The following is a 16,827-nucleotide window of genomic DNA, read 5'->3' on the forward strand; positions in this document are numbered from 1 at the left end:
GGATGGCCATCCATCAACAGATAGAGTTGGGTGTCATCAGCATACTGATGGTAACCCAGCCCAAAACTCCGGACAAGTTGGGCGAGGGGGCGCATAAAAATGTTGAAAAGCATCAGGGAGAGTATCGCACCCTGAGGTACTCTACACACCAAGGAGTGGCGCGATAACAATTCCCCCCCAAGCGCCACCCTCTATCCCCGACCCGAGAGAAATGAGCGCAGCCATTGAAGGACTGTGCCCTGGATCCCCACGTTGGCAAGGCGGTGGTCCAGAGGTTCGTGATCAACCATGTTGAAAGCTGCTGACAGATCTAGAAGAATCAGCAGCCCCGACCCACCTCGATCCAGCTGTTTACAAAGATCATCTGTTAGGGCAACCAGAGCCGTCTCGGTCCCATGACCAGCGCGGAAGCCGGACTGGAATGGATCCAGAGCCGATGTTTCATCCAGAAACCCACCAAGCTGTTCAGCAACCGCTCTCTCAATCACCTTACCCAGGAACGGAAGATTCAAAACCGGGCGGTAATTGGATAGATCTAAAGGATCTAATGATGTTTTCTTTAAGAGCGGGCGCACCACTGCCTCCTTCAGTTCCCCTGGGAATGTCCCCGTGCCAAGGGACAAATTGATGATATCCCCCAGGAGGGCCCGCACCTTGTCTGGACACGCTCTAATCAGCCAAGACGGGCACTAAAGCATCCATGACAGGTGGCCATCCAACCTCTGCTTAAAAACCTCCAATGAAGGAGTGTCCACAAGCTCCTGAAGGAGTCTGTTCCATGGCTAAACTGCTTTTACTGTCTGTACGTTTAGCTGCAATCTCCTTTCTTGCAATTTGAAGTCCATTGGTTTGTGTCCTACTCTCCAGAGCAGGAGAAAACAACCTTGTTCCCTCTTCCATGTGACAGACCCAGTTCCTTCAACAGTTCCTCATAAGGCCTGGTTTCCAGACCCTTGGTCACCTCCTATGCACACGTTCCAGCTTGTCCATATCCTTTGTCCATATCCTGTGGACAAAGTACTCCAGGTGTGGTCTGACCAAGGCAGAATAGAGCAGCACTATTAATTCCCTTGATCTGGACACAATACTTCTTCTAACATTGAGAGTGAGAGCACCCACTGTGGTCTTTAAGGACATAAGAAGAATCTTGCTTGATCAGGCCAAAAGCCCATCTAGTCCAACATCCTGTTCTCACTGTGGCGGACTAGATGCATTCTTGAAAGCCCACAATCTAACCAATACTCTCCTTGCTTATGGTACCCAAAAGCCAGTACTCAAAGAGACAAACTGCCTTTGATAGCAGAGGATGAACACAGTCCTCATGGGTAGTAGCTACTGATAGCCTTCTCCTCCATGAAATCTGTCGAATCCTCTTTTAAAGCCATCCATAGAATCATAATTTAACTAGGCGCTGATTGAAGAAGTGCTTCCTTTGTCTGTTCTGAATCTTCCCAACAGTCAGCCTCACTGGATGACCCTGAGTTCTTATCTCTCTCTCCAGTTTCTCCATCCCATGTGCCATCTTAACATTTTGTTATCATGTCCCCTCTCATTCTGTCCGCCCACCCACAGGCATGCATGCGCGCGCGCACACACACACATTTGCTGGCCAAGGCACAAATCCACTTAAAGACCCACTTCTACCTGCAGTGATTAAAGTGGGCTGGTGTTGCTTTTCACCCTTCCTCACTGCTGTTTTGTCATGACGACATCACTTCGATCTAAGTGTCTGGAGACGCCCAAAGTACAGCCAAACAAAAGGCAGTCCAGCTGGAACTGTTCTCCTGTGTTCCAGGAGCCCAGACGGTTCAATGAAAAACAAAATGAAGGCCACCTGACGTTATCTTTTCCGACCTGCTTTCCAAAGACATGATGTAATGGTTCTAGGGGTTGCTCGTGCATACGTTGCTCATGCATACTCCTGGCTAGGTTACCTGGTTGAACCCTTTCTGTCTGGACAGCCTCTAGCTTCGTGGCTGTCTCAGTCGCTGGCAGAATCCGTCAGTGGGCGTTTCTTGAACTTCTTCCAGCAAAGAAGTTCTTTGACGCCAAGTCTCCTCCTACTCTCCCTGCGCGGAAGTCTTCTGCGCAGGGAGGGCGTGGGCAGCAGAGTACCAGTACTCTCTCCGCTGGTCTCCGGCAAGGAGTCTTGGAGCCTCCTCTCTGATTCCCCCATCTGCCCCCCTTCTCCACTGGTGTTACACTGATTTCCTTCCCCAGCAGATGGGCTGCCTCTCTCCCTACTGGGACCCTCTCCGGCATCCCTCTGGAGCCTTCCCTCCGCCTCTAGCTCCGATGGCAGTTCCCTGACACATGCTAATAAACGGCCACAGTTGCACATCTAGTTGCATCAACCTGCTTTGCACAACTAGCACTGCCATCTGAATCGCTGTTTCCTGTTCAACATAAGGAAACCTGGTCTGTTGCTACTCACCTAGCTATGCCACACCTTGGCTCCAGGCCAACTGACCCCCTTGTCCAACATTTCCTGTTTTCTGTTGAGGGTCCTAGTGTTTGGCCTTAAGAGCATAAGGCTCTTAAGTCCCACTGCCCTATCCACTAGAAAGGAAACTGTCCTTTCTGCCACTACAGAAATCACCTGATTTGGGGCAATTCCAACCTTGACGAGCAACCCTCCCATACCTACCTCAGGTAAGAAAGATAAAGGTAAAGGACCCCTGGATGGTTAAGTCCAGTTAAAGGTAACTATGGGGTTGTGGTGCTCATCTTGCTTTCAGGCTGTGGAAGCCGGTGTTTGTCCGCAGACAGCTTTCCAGGTCATGTGGCCAGCATGACTAAACTGCTTCTGGCTTAATGGAACACCGTGACGGAAACCAGAGTGCACGGAAGCACCATTTACCTTTCTGCTGCAGCAGTACCTATTTATCTACTTGCAGTGGTGTGCTTTCGAACTGCTAGGCTGGCAGGAGCTGGGACAGAGCAACAGGAGCTCACCCCGTTGCAGGGAATTGAACCGCCGATCTTCCGATGGACAAGCCCAAGAGGCTCAGTGGTTTAGACCACAGCACCACCTTTTACCTTTACCTCCCTCAGGTAGACACCTCCCCACCAGTGCTATTTTTTACAGAAAAAGAGGTCCCAGAACTCACCATGAACCCCTCCCTCGTTCTCTTAGAATGGCAATGGCGTCCACCTAAGAAGTGCCGGAATTTCTTAGTTCTGGCCGAATAAAAACCCTGCCCCCCACCCTACAAACCAAGAGGCCTTTGCAGGGCTCAGGTGGTTACAGGGGGAAATACATTGTGGGAATATTTCCTTGCATGAACTTTATTAACTTATCTTAGCATCCAAGCCAATATATTCACCATGCAGCCCTAGCGGGAGGAGGGGGCTTGCTTCCCTATTTTCTTCTGACAAAGGTAGCCCTAAACGCACAAGAGAATCTCATGTTGGTGAGAAAACCAGACCAGGAAGAGTGGAGATTGTCAACTGTCCTGTCCTACTGGTGCAAAGAGGTGCCCTTGCATGGTGTGAATGGCTTCCCTTGCAGTCCCTTCCATTAGGCAGGAAGGGTCATGAAGCACAGATGGAACAGAGCTAATGCCCGCCAGGTCACTGGAGTCAATCACCACAGTGGGCTCGAGTCCTGGCAGCAAAGTCATGGGAGGCAATAAAACATACTTGAGTTCTCACGCATACATCACAATGCTATCACCCCTGCCCTTTGAGCAGCAACTTTGCTCTTCACAAACTAAGTGGGAACTGCAGCAAACATCAGTGCAAATGCGCAGTGAAGAAGGGAACCGAGAAGCACAGGGATCTATACATGCCTATGTGCAACGCAACACGAACATCTTTCAGCTGGAGGCTAAAGCTGAAGGGGATTTATCTGAATTCTAAATATTATTTCCTATGGACAGCTCTGCAAAACTTTTTGGCCCCTTGAGGACACTTAAAGCATGATTTGTTTCTGTTCATGCAATCTTGAGGCTATAAAGGGAATGAAAGTCATCTTGACCAGGGATGGGTGGCCTGTTGCCCTCCAGATGATGGACTACAGTTCCCATCACCCTTGACCACAGGCCATGCTTTCTGGGGCTGATAGAGGAGTCGAACAGCTAGAGGGTCACAGGTTCCCTATCTCTGATCTAGGACAAAGCCACTGAGCCGCTCTGTACTAATTCTTCTGCAGCTAAACAGCCATTATCCAAAGCATTGCGTGCCAAAAGCAAAAGGCACTGGAGCCATAGGTGTCTGTAGACACAGAACAGTTTAGTAAACACGCCCAGATGTCTGAAACCGAGCCAGCTGAACCACATGCTGCAGAAAATGAAAATCCCTAGGAGGGGAACACTCATTTGCAGACTCTAGTATGGAGTTTAGTATAGTAGAATCTAGTTAGCCACTACATTTTCTTGGCCCTCTGACTCATGTCAATCTTAGCCAATGTCCATCTTCAGTTGTGGCGATGGCCAATGAAGGGATCTTCAGAAAAACCATTTTACCTTTTTTATTTTATTTTATGGTGCTCCTCAGACTGGGGGAGCAGTGTATTCCAGAAGCAGCCAGGAAGCATCAAAGACACAAGCTGCATTTCGTCTATATGTTACTTTTTCACACTTTCCTACTCTGGGTGGCTTGGTCTACCCATGCATCAGACTGTAGCTTTCTGTCTGCAATGGAAGCATGCTAAGATGCAGGTAACAGAATGTGTTGCTATTAGACTGTGTACACATTGCCATTTGCTCTGACTCCAATGCGCTCCCATGACTGGCATTCAAAGCCATGTTCACTTGATATTACCTACAATCAACAACTAGCCTGCATTTTCTTGAAAACGACTGCTTTTTAAATGCATTTTCCCTGTAACCAGTTTCCATCTGATTTGAAAACGGAAACTGCGGTTAAGCTGAGATGTGTACATTTGAAATAGCCATCGCTCGTGCCCAGATGACAGCTTCGTGAATAGGAGTTATGGGGGGTTGCAGGCCTGGGGAAACCAAACACGTTCGGTGGTACCTTTGTTTACGAACTTAATCTGTTCCGGAAGTCCATTCTTAAACCATTCTTAAACCAAGGCACGCTTTCCCTAATGAGGCCTCCCACTGCCAGTGACCTTCCACCGTTCAGATTCCGTTCTTAGACCGAGGTAAAGTTCTCAAACCGGGACACTATTTCCAGTTTTGCGGAGTTTGTAAACCAAATTGTTCTTAAACCGGACTGTTCTTAAACCGAGGTACCACTGTACTGTACATTGAGTGAATACATCCCTGCTCCCTCCCTAGCATGTACAGCAACATGTACATGTGACTTGAAACACAGCATGCAGGGATGGGGTGGGATAGCACTTGCTGTGTTTTAAGCCGCTAATGTGTACACAGCCAAAGAAATCCTTAGATGTGCATGTTTGCCCTCCAGCCATCTTAAATAAATGTGACAGATAAAGGTGCATACAATACCTTTCAGAACCATGGTCCACAGAGTTCATGTCATCAGGAGAAATTCTGAACTCACTGATTCGGATTCTCTCTTCATACTGCACTTCAACTGAATAGTAGACATACACTTTACCATTAAATTTGAATTTAGGATGGAAGACTATACCTAGAAAACCTCTCTCATCTCCTTCCCAAGGTGAGGTCAGTACAGCTTCACTGATGTTTAGAAATGGTTTTTCAAGCCGTGACCGATCTGGGAGGTAGGTCCAGACTAAGCCAACTTGCTCAGCAATGAAGAACCTGTGCGTTCCGTCGTTTGCATGCACCATGGCCACTGGATTCCTAAGCCCGTTGGCGACCTCAGCTAGGCACAACTGTAGACATCCTTCTGAATCAGCAACCACTACCCCAAGGTTTTGATTGAGATTGTTATTGACCAGGAGGTGGGGGAAGCAGTAGTCGGTGTCGTCGAGGGACAAATAACGACAGAACTTTGCCATGTTGCCTTCCAGGGACAGTAACTCTTCATCTGGGGTAAGGTAACGGAACATAGCCCTGCAGGTTTGCCACACTTGTACGCAGTAATCTTTGCATAGTCCTGGCACAGTTCTCTCTGGAGTGGAAGGGTCTTCAGCATCATACAGGTGAGCAGCATAGGGGGAGCATTCCTGCAGGTAAAGGGAGAAGCCCGTGTCAGTTGTTTCTATTCATTGTATCATTAGCCCTCTGCTCTGGCTCACTAAGGGCCAAACTAGATGTGATATTAAATGCATTAATGCATTAATGAATTAACACAGGGTTTCCCAAATTTGTGTCCCCAGTTGTTTTGGGACTACAACTCCCATCATCCCTAGCTAGCAGGACCAGTGGTCAGGGATGATGGGAACTGTAGTCCAAAAACAGCTGCAGACTCAAGTTTGGGGAAACCCAACCTTAACATGTCTAGAGTCCCCACCCCCACAACTAACAGCCATGCAGGGAAGCAATCAAAACCATAGGGAAGTGGGGTTTTAACTATCTCTCCCCCCGCCACTCCCAGTGTGATCCCAAAGGAAATTGCTCCCCACTGCAAGCTGCTATTGACACCGGCGGGGGGGGGGGGGGGGCTTTGATTGGCATCAATTTAAAGCTTCTCTCCTGAAGCTATTGGGGATGTTTTCTGGAAATAATACTGGGTTAGATGGTTCAAAATGGTACATGACAGCTTCATATGTCAAGATTAGCTCTGGGCTTTGGATGTCTGGAGACCAGTTTATTGATCACGAGCAAAGTCATTATTTAAATATTGTTAAGATCCCAAAGTTCAAGATACTTTAAATGTTCTAAAGCTGCAGCTATGTTGATTTCATAACATTTTTGTATGTTGAACAACAACCAAAAGGTCTTATTAGTGTGCTGCAACTTCAGGAAAAGAATGGCACATCAACTCATATTTCTGCATGCAAAAGCAAAAAGATATAGTTGTGGGTATTAAGCTACTTTTATTTTTCTGCAACTACAGCTGAAACTTGGGGAGTTTAGCACACGGCAAAATGTGAGAATGTTAGTCATCTGTCTAGCCACAAAGAGACAAACAGAAGGCATTTAGAGAGAAACTGACTCAATGATTGCTTTACCATACACCAAGATTCAGTGGGATATCTCCATGCCATGTGGGGATAATCTAGTATTTTCTTGCAATTGGTTTCAGGACAGAGCTGGTCGGGGTTTTAAGGCAACAGCTGTATTGATTTCACTTTCTCCTATGAGGAAAAACCTAAGATAGCATGTCCTTAAATCTCTTATTCAGTTGCAGTTCAGCCAGCAACTCCAAACTGCCTGCGCTGGGGAGTTTGATAATTGCCAGTTCCCACAAGATCTCCCTGCAGCCTGAGGAAAACTCTTGCCTCTGGTACCCAGGAATGTGCATAACTTGCTGTCTGAACTTATTCAGATCCAATGGTGGGTCTGCACAGGAACCTTGTTGGTTTTGCTTTAAGACAGGACTATAAGATACAAGCAGAAAAAGAAGATACAAAACAACCTTTTCTGGTCTTTCATGGTAATGCCTTGCATATTTTTTTTAGCTGTCTTGTTGAAACATGTCTGTAGGTCCTTTTCCTTTTGAGGATTTTCTGTTTGTGTTCCACACATCTTCTAAAACATATTGACTCTCTGCTCGCCCCCAAATGCATGCCACGTTAAACTTGGCCCTCCACGTGTTTTTGAGACTACAATTCCCATCATCCCTGACCACTGGTCCTGCTAGCTAGGGATCATGGGAGTTGTAGGCCAAAAACATCTAGAGGGCCAAGTTTGAGGAAGCCTGCTTAAGAAGAACCTGAGTCCACAATGCAACTTAGATCTCATGCCAGGGATAACATGGCATGCATTTGGGGGCGAGCAGAGAGTCAGTATGTTTTAGAAGATGTGTGGAACACAAACAGCAAATCCTCAAAAGAAAAAGGACCTACAGACATGTTTCAACACGACAGCTAAAATAAATATGCAAGGCATTACCATGCCAAGCTGAACCAAGGTAAGAGGCATTGCATATGTCCTATTACTTTCGAAACCAGTATTCTTAGCTGGGGTGATGTATCTGCGTCACGTAGACACCACACTGCCCTTGTTCACATATAACACTAAACCAAACCATGGCTTAGCATAAATGAGCAAATGTGTAGACTCCTGAGAGGAGACAATGGCCACTTCATTCCTCCCCGGTGGTTTTGCACTCGTGGTTTAGCTGTCCTTGACAAACTATAGACTGTAAGTTAGTCGCTGGTTACAGTTTATGGTCTGTCTGTGCTAAACCATGGTTTGGATTAGTGCTGTGTGCAAAGCAGGACACACACACACTGAGAGATGAGCGGGGTATAAATATATTATTGTTATTATTATTACACATAGCACATTCCTCACTACATAAAGCAAAAAATCTGCAATTTGTATGCAGCATGCAAATTTACATCTGCCTGCCTATTTTCAGTCATTTATTCTGTTTTCATTACACTTGAGAAGCCGTAAGAAGCTATTCTGAAATAGTGACTTCTGAAATACTGATTTCAGAATACAAAAAGCCCTACTGAGCTTTCACTGGATATCTCCAACATCAGTTAAAGCCTATTCTAACAGGCAACAGAGTTTAAAACTTTTTTAAAAGAAGAAGGTAGATGCTGAAATTTGCACACAATATTAAATCACATGCTTTTTTCTTTTTCTTTTTTTGCCTTGGTGAAGTAATTGCTTTACTCAAGTATTCACAATTGCAAAGCCGTCATCTGAATATTGAACCCTAAAGTAAAAAATAAAATGCATGCAGTGCCTGCTGTGGAACATCTGTCCTTACAATCAACCAATTGAAGAATTGCATCTGGTTTGCTGACTTTAATTTGGTGCTCTTAGTCATATTGTTGGCTGAATTTCACATGCAGCTGGGCCAGCTGAGGACAAGATGTAAAATTCCCTTACATACAAAAAAAAAGTAGTTAAAAAACCCCAACTCACAGAACTAACAGGGTTTGATTCACTTAAATAAATTAAGAGCCCCGCTGCCTGGATCGACATGGGTCAAGAGACCCCACACTGTGATTAGGATTAGGAAATGTGATTCACTGTGATGTAAAAAGTTCACCTCATTGGCTAAAATGTTCTATGCATTTAAGCAGCTGTGATCTGTCTCAGATTTTATTTTCCCTTAAGAAATTAACTGAACCAGCTGGATTCAAGGAACTGCTTGCTCTTGTTGTAGTGTGATTTGTTTATCTATGATATCAGCTTGGCAGCTCCAGCAAAACTTCTTAGAAAACTGCTGTAATTTCCTTTTATATGAGTACTATTACTATCGGTTCCCATCTGCAAACTACAGTACTACAGGAAAGCCAAACAATAATCTCCGTCTTCTTTGCTAATAGTTTAACCATATTGGTACATAACGCATGCAGGGAAAGTTGCATTTTGTTGAGCACAAAGGAATTCTGCAACGAAATGTTTCAGTATACAGTGATCCTCACCCCACCCCCAATATAAAATTCTGGCTGCTTTTGGAATATATGACATTTGGGTCCAATATGAAGTTGCAGTACTTCCCTTTACATAATTCATTAAATTGGGGAAAACGGATCCATTGGGATTTGTAACCGAAATATGTAATCTATCACTTTGGTCCCCAGGTGGGGCTGGGAAGGTTCTCTGCCTGAAACCCTGCGGCAAAGTCAGCAAAAACAATGCTGAGTTAAACGCAAAGCTGCGTAAGATGTAACTCAACATGTAGGTGTTGATGTAAAGCAGCCTCCCATGTTCCTCTGTCTGCCAACAAAGGTCCGTATAGTTAAAGCTATGGTTTTTGAGCTGGACCATAAAGAAGGCTGATCGCCGAAGAATTGATCCTTTTGTATTATGGTGCTGGAGGAGACTCTTGAGAGTCCCATGGACTGCAAGAAGATCAAACCTCTCCATTTTTAAGGAAATCAGCCCTGAGTGCTCCCTGGAAGGACAGATCGTGAAGCTGAGGCTCCAATAGTTTGGCCACCTCATGAGAAGAGAAGACTCCCTGGAAAAGACCCTGATGTTGGGAAAGATGGAGGGCACAAGGAGAAGGGGATGACAGAAGACGAGATGGTTGGATAGGGTTCTCGAAGCTACGAACATGAGTTTGACCAAACTGCGGGATGCAGTGGAAGACAGGAGTGCCTGGCGTGCTCTGGTCCATGGGGTCACGAAGAGTCGGACACGAATAAACAACAACAATGTTCCTCTGTCATATATATTTGTTTTCAAAATTTCTGACAGTAAGAGCTGTTCAACAATGGACTCCCTCAGAAGGTGCTGGACTTTCCTTTATAGAGGTGTTTAAGCAGAGGTTGAGTGGCCATCTGCCATGAGTGCTTTAGTTGAGATTCTTGCACTGCGGGGGGGTTGGACAAGTTGACCCTCAAGTTCCCTACCAGCTCTTAAGTAAACTCTACCGCTAGTAACCATCATTCTCCACCACTTGACCTTTAGAAAAGAAGAACATTAGGGAGTGGGAAATGTAGCTGAGTCATCTGATATACACAGCTCCACACACAATTCTCTCTGAATCATCCCATCTTTGCAGAACAATGGACCTCATTTCAGAGCGCTTGCACATAAATAAATGTTCTCCATTCTGGCACTTATTCCTTAAATCAAAGCCTTTTCTCTGTGTGTCATAAATAAGCTTTCATCAAGCAGACCCTTCTGTGTTTCTTGCCATCCCTTGCCATTCTTCGACAATGCCTTGATTGCTCCCCAAGGCTGCAATCCTGCACTCGAGATTAACTGAGCTGAAGGGTCATGAACATGAATAAGAAATCAATCCATCAGAACGTGTTATTCCATAAGTCTCAATGAATGGATGGGAACAGAACAAGAGAATTGTAGGACTTTTTATTTAGCCAGTGTAGGAAGAACTCACTGTGCTCAGGACTGCAGCCTAGGAGAGGTTTCATGGCCGTCAACGCTTTATGTAACTAATGAAATCTTTAGTCTGGATGATAGTCAACATTAGTCACATGTAGAGTAGAGCCATTTATTTCAGTGGAACTACTTTGAATATGACTTAAGATATTACCCTCCCACTTGGGAATTAAGGGCATTTGGAGGTGGGTGGTGGTTTCTGTAAGGATAAAATAAGGATATATCTGATTTTGCCCTGGACCAGTTGAAAGCATCAAGGAAAAATAACCAGTAAGCAGTAACAAATGTCAACATTATTTTCCATGGATAAGTGTTTATTTTCTTAATGTGCAAGCTTGTTTTAAGAAAAGGTTGATCCACACATGCGTGTACACAACTCCCTCCCAACTGAAATCAGAAAGGCCCCCTTCCTTGCTGAACTTCAGGAACATGACTGAGACTTTCTTGTTCCAGCAAGCATTTTAAGGTAGTGTTCAGTTTTATTATAAACCTTTATTTGTTTTATTGTCCAGTTTTCTGTGGATTGTTCTTACGTACGCTGCTTAGAAATGCAAACAATTAAGAGGCATATAAAATAAAAATAAAAAATTAAACTCACAGCTGAATTTATCAACAGCCTCCACTGAAAAAGCAACATGGCTGAACTGATGTGAAACTTCTCTAGCTGTGGCATTCTCACATCCAGGTCATCAATCTAGGTGATGAACATGCACATGTGAACCAGTGCCCTGAGATATTTACTGCATTAACCATGACATCCAGTGCATTCCACTGAGTTCATTGGGACTTGCTCCATTGGGAGGTTGTGGACCCTCCTTCCTTGGAGGTTTTTAAGCAGAGGTTGGCTGGTCATCTGTCATGGATGCTTCGGCTGAGATTCCTGCATTGCAGCAGGGTTGGACTAGATCAGGCATAGGCAAACTGGGTCCTCCAGATGTTTTGGGACTACAACTCCCATCATCCCTAGCTAACAGGACCAGTGGTCAGGGATGATGGGAATTGTAGTCTCAAAACATCTGGAGGGCCAAATTTGCCTATGCCTGAACTAGATGATCCTCGTGGTATCTTCCAACTCTATGATTCTACTCTTTAGTAAAGCAAGATAAGCTTGCAACCTAGGAGGGTCAGAGATCTTTTTGTACCAGTGTAATCCTTTTAACTCCCTTTAGGAGGTTCATTTTCCCCATCTTTCCAGGAACGTAAAATACCACAGGGGCAAAAACATAGGGCTTTGAGGGCTATTGCCAGAGGTGCAGATAGACTGTTTCTTTCTGCTATTGCAGATGGAATAGATATGGCAATGCGATCAACATTTCATTCTATTCCCGGAAGAGAAACAATGTCATATAATAAACCACAACTAAATATAGGAAGAGCTGGAATTTGGAGTATTCACATTCATACACAGAGACACTTGTCAAAATAATGTGACTAATGAATACATTTTGAGGAAAATTACCATCTGTGAGTCTGAGAAGCAGGGCCTAAATCAGTCTAATGGATTCCTGTAAATTATTCATCTGCTATAGCATAAAAACATAAGCACGACGAACGGCTGAAAGTGGTGTGTATGTTATTTCGGGGCTGTGGACGATGCAGTTTTTTGACACACAAGATAAGGAACAAAACAATGGCCGTAACCTATGACCTTTATCTCCAGAGATAAACACACACTGCAAATTTCCCACAAGCCCTCCATCAGCAATGCTCTGCAAAGAACTTGACAACTATTGCACCTATGGTATTCCATGCTAGTCCAACTCAGAGTAGACCCACTAAAGGTAATGGACTTGGCTGTCTTAGGTTCATTACATTCAAGGAGTCTATGCTGAGTAGGACTTAGCTGAACACTACCCTTGGTATTTACAACAGATGCTTCTTTTTAGTCTCTATTTATCCCAAATACAGTCGTACCTTGGTTGACGAACGCCTTGGCAGCTGAACGTTTTGGCTCCCGAACGCCGCAAACCCGGGAGTGTTCTGTTTTGTGAACGTTCTTTGAAACCCGAATGTCCGATGCGGCTCTCATGGCTTCCATTTGCATGCAGGAAGCTCCTGCAGCCAATCAGAAGCCGCGTCTTGGTTTTTGATCATTTTCAGAAGTCGAAGGGACTTCTGGAACGGGTTCCGTTCAACAACCAAGGTACGACTGTATACCTATCTAAAGGTGTTTCCAGAACACCTATTTACTAAGCGCTCATCCTGATTCGTTTGCAGGGAGGTTGAACGATATTTAGTGAGCATGCATACTTATTTGTTTGTGGAAAGGTTAGATATTGCATCAAGTAAAGGTTATCTCACTTGATGCATTTTCCTATCACTTTCCTTATTGCAAACAGTTCAAACTTTTTGGGAAGCAAGTTTGTTGGGCAAGACCTCCCAAACAATTACAAATTGCACAGCCTGAATTTGCCAGTGATCTGAATACCGCTTAAAACTAGTGACAGTCTGGAAATGCCCTAAGTTATGCAACTTTCACGGCCAGTGCAGACAACATGTTAGCTTTCTCTAAATGACGAGGGAGAGATCCAGAATCCAGAATCATATGCCAACATGCTCATGTCTTCTGTGGAGAAAATTCCTCCTGTTTCATTGCGAAATAATAAAATATGATGTAAGACCTTGTGAATTAATATAAACATTTAACAATGTCTTCTGAATCATTTGTTCCTGCCTAGGATAAACTAAGAGTTCAATTAGCTCAGTTGGTTAGCGCATAGTGCTGATAACACCAAGGTTGCAAGTTTGATGGGATAGCTGCATATTCCTGCATTCTAGGGGGTTGGTCTAGATGATTCTCAGGGTCCCTTCCATCTCTACATTTCTATGATGCTAAATTGCCTGTAGGTCCCTTTCCACTATGCAGCTCTGTGACTCAACAGGACTCAACATGACCAGTTTTCATGTTGCAGATATGAAATGAAATAGAAGCAGCTAACACACCGGAAGTCCACTTGCGGCGTTTTGCCAAAAGATGCATAGAATGAAAATATACAAGGCGCTGGTATTCTCTCCTCTTTTTGGCACACACTTACCTAGTACACATTCTACTATGGCAAGGGTACAAGAATAGATTCAGAGAAGTATGGAAAATCAAGCAAATCTCCGCAATACCTTTCATGTATTGGGGTTTTCAGGTGTTGTTACCATCCTCTGGAACAGGGACTGAGCAAAGAATGGACAAAGCAAGCAAAGAGAAACGCTTGGCAAAGCATATCCTGTAGAAATGAGAATTATACAGCCCGTTCATTGAGACCTGTCCAATGCACCTGGTGCTGGAGGAAAGCTCATGGCTTAAGAACACACAGAGTCCTGATATTAATCTATGTTACCAGCATGTGTTTGGTCCAGCAAGTTTTGCAAGCAAGACAAGGAGGCTGCATGGTATTATGAAGAGCAAAGAGCTTCTTACTTTGCAAAGAGCTCCTTATTTTGCCTAGAAGATTTTGAAAGGAGGGCTAACTCATGGGGGGGGGGACAGACCCTCAGATCATTCACTTTGTTGGAGAAGGTGCATGGACAGAGAGGGATATGATGTCTAACAGTAGGGAAACAGCATCATCTGTGTATGTCCTTCACCAGCCTAGCTGGTGAATATGGAACCAGACAGAATGCAAGTATCACTTGGATAGCCTACTTTTGCAAAATTCTGTAAGGAGGATCACAGCTGGTTGCAATGAAGATAACTTTGACATTAGCCTTTAGGGTAAAAGCAGAGTGTAGGTTATACTTCATAAAGATGAACTGGGTGCAAACACATATGGGACAGTGGAGCATCTATCCCATCTACCTAAATATGCAGACTGTTGAAGGATGGGCCTATCTGTTTATGGGGAAGGATTTCTAACGGAAGTTATATTTCACAAGGCAGGACAGCCCTTGCATACCCTTACAGTGGACTGGCAGTGGATGAAAGGATTCTAGGAAGCTGCCTTGTCCATCAACTCGAAGGATGGGGAACCAGTGACCCTGCAGACATGGATAGACTGCAACTGCCACCAGCCCCACCCAGCATGGCCTATGGTCAGGGATGATGGGAATTGTAGTCCAAATACAACTGGAGTCCCAAGTTTGAGAAACCCTAATGGAAGGCTCCAGCTGCAGCTTAGGCTGCAGTCTTTCTCATCATGTGATACCTGGACTTTTGGATTAAACCTGGCTGGGTGGGACAATCTGCTTTATCCCTTTTTCTGCAGCAGCTGAGTGAAGAATGCCAACAAAACAAGGCAGTGCTGTCCATTTATTTAACCAAGCGTGGCTGCTCTAGGTGAAAACAGGGGATGAAGCTTGGCACATTATTCCTTGCGTTTATATCTCAGCTGCCCTGCAAGGAGTACATCGTTCTCTCCCCCTGCTCCATTTTACCCTCACAACGTCCCTGTGAGGTAGGTCAGGCTGAGAGGGAGCCATTGGCCCGAAGTCACCCAATAAGCTTCAGGGCTTAGTGGGGATTTGAACCCTGGTCTGTGGGTTAAACCACAGAGCCTAGGACTTGTCAATCAGAAGGTCGGCGGTTGGAATCCCCATGACAGGGTGAGCTCCCGTTGCTCAGTCCCTGCTCCTGCCAACCTAGCAGTTTGAAAGCACATCAAAGTGCAAGTACATAAATAGGTACCACTCTGGCGGGAAGGTAAACAGCGTTTCCATGCACTGCTCTGGTTCACCAGAAGCGGCTTAGTAATGCTGGCCACATGACCCGGAAGCTGTACGCCGGCTCCCTCGGCCAATAAAGCAAGATGAGCTCCGCAACCTCAGAGTGGGTCACGACTGGACCTAATGGTCAGGGGTCCCTTTACCTTTACCTCCCAGGTCCCACACTCTAAGTAGGTCCCTCTCACTAGGCCTTGGGGGGATGCGGGTGGGAGGAAAGGGACGGGCCGCGTGGCCCCACCAGGCTCACCTGGCATAAGAGGTTCTGCAGGTGGCTGGCGCAGGCGGAGTAGGCGGCCTGGTCGAAGTTCTCGGCCACTCGGTAATAGCGCTCCAGCAGGGCGGCGTCGCGCTGGGCGTCGCAGCAGCCGAAGTCCGAGTACTGCACGCAGAAGTGGAGCGGGCGCGGCGGCTTGAAGGGCGGCTTGAAGTCCAGGCACTGCGGGTGGCCCCACAGCAGCCCCGGCAGCGCGTGGAGCAGCGCGAGGAGGAGCAGCCACGGGCGGAGGCGCCCAGGAGCAGCCCGCGCCATGCTTCCCTTCCTCGGCGCTGCTGCGCTCAGGACAGGCGCGGGCTCCTGGCGGCGAGGAAGCGGCGGCGGCGGCGGCAGCTCCGGGGCTCGCGCCCGGCCATGGCCCTCGGTGGGCGGGCGGACGGTGAGGGCTCACGCGGGCTCTCGCAGCCGCGAGTTGTGAGGGTCTGGCGAAGCGCGCGCGCGCCGCGGTGCGCCTTGGCGCTTCGGCAGCTCCCGCCGCCGTGCCCTGAGGGCCCCTTAGCCGATGGAGAAACGGGGAAGACGAGAGGCAGCAGCCGCCTCCTCGGGTTGGGTTGGGCAGGGAAGGGAGAGGACGCTGCCCTGCTGTGCCCTTAGCGCGCTCGTAGGACGACTCGGACGCAGCGCAGGGGGCAAAGGGGACCTGCTCGCTCGGCCGCCCCTTCGCTCGCAGAAGCGCCTCAGACCCAAAAAGAAAAAGCTGAGGAGGAGGGCGGAGGCGCCGCCTTCTCCCCGCTCGGGGCGGGTAAATAGTCGCTGGAGCGGCGCCCGCCGAGCTCGCGGAGCGCCAAGGAGAAGGAGACACGTGCCTGGAGGAGCGAGCGGCGCGGAGGAGACCAAGGGCGGCCGCAGCCTCCGAACTAGTAGGCACCAGGCTTGGAATAAAGGGCACCAAGCCAAGCATCCTCCCATCCCCAATGTATTTCCCCCCCTTTAAGAACTCTAAATATATATATTAGATCGGGCAACAGGGACAGACTGGGATAATAGGGCGTCAAAATATGGCGCCCCTTTCCTAAATAGTTCTGATTTTCACAATAACTGCTCTTGGTACTTTTTAATATATATATATATATCTTTTCC

The 16,827-nt window shown here is 46.5% G+C and overlaps 2 protein-coding genes across 3 annotated transcripts in view; one reads left to right on the forward strand and one right to left on the reverse strand.

The window, feature by feature from the left end:
* The window catches only part of HHIPL1 (HHIP like 1), a 41,515-nt gene extending 24,818 nt beyond the window's left edge, over positions 1 to 16,697 (reverse strand). The window contains exons 1-3 of one of the 2 annotated variants that reach the window (XM_083517675.1): positions 16,231 to 16,697; positions 15,721 to 16,169; positions 5,421 to 6,067 (exon numbers count right to left, since the gene is read on the reverse strand). In XM_083517675.1, coding sequence (XP_083373801.1) covers positions 5,421 to 6,067; positions 15,721 to 16,002 — 929 coding nt within the window. In that variant the 5' untranslated portion in view covers positions 16,003 to 16,169; positions 16,231 to 16,697. Of the gene's footprint in view, positions 1 to 5,420; positions 6,068 to 15,720 lie in introns of both variants that reach the window. The other variant, XM_083517674.1, reaches the window with a different exon arrangement.
* The window catches only part of LOC310714064 (cholesterol 24-hydroxylase-like), a 168,034-nt gene that overhangs the window by 62,676 nt on the left and 88,531 nt on the right, over positions 1 to 16,827 (forward strand). The window lies entirely within an intron of this gene.

The sequence above is a fragment of the Podarcis liolepis genome, assembly GCF_965112155.1.
Source record: "Podarcis liolepis genome assembly, chromosome: 1".
In the NCBI taxonomy this organism is placed as follows: Eukaryota; Metazoa; Chordata; class Lepidosauria; order Squamata; family Lacertidae; genus Podarcis; species Podarcis liolepis.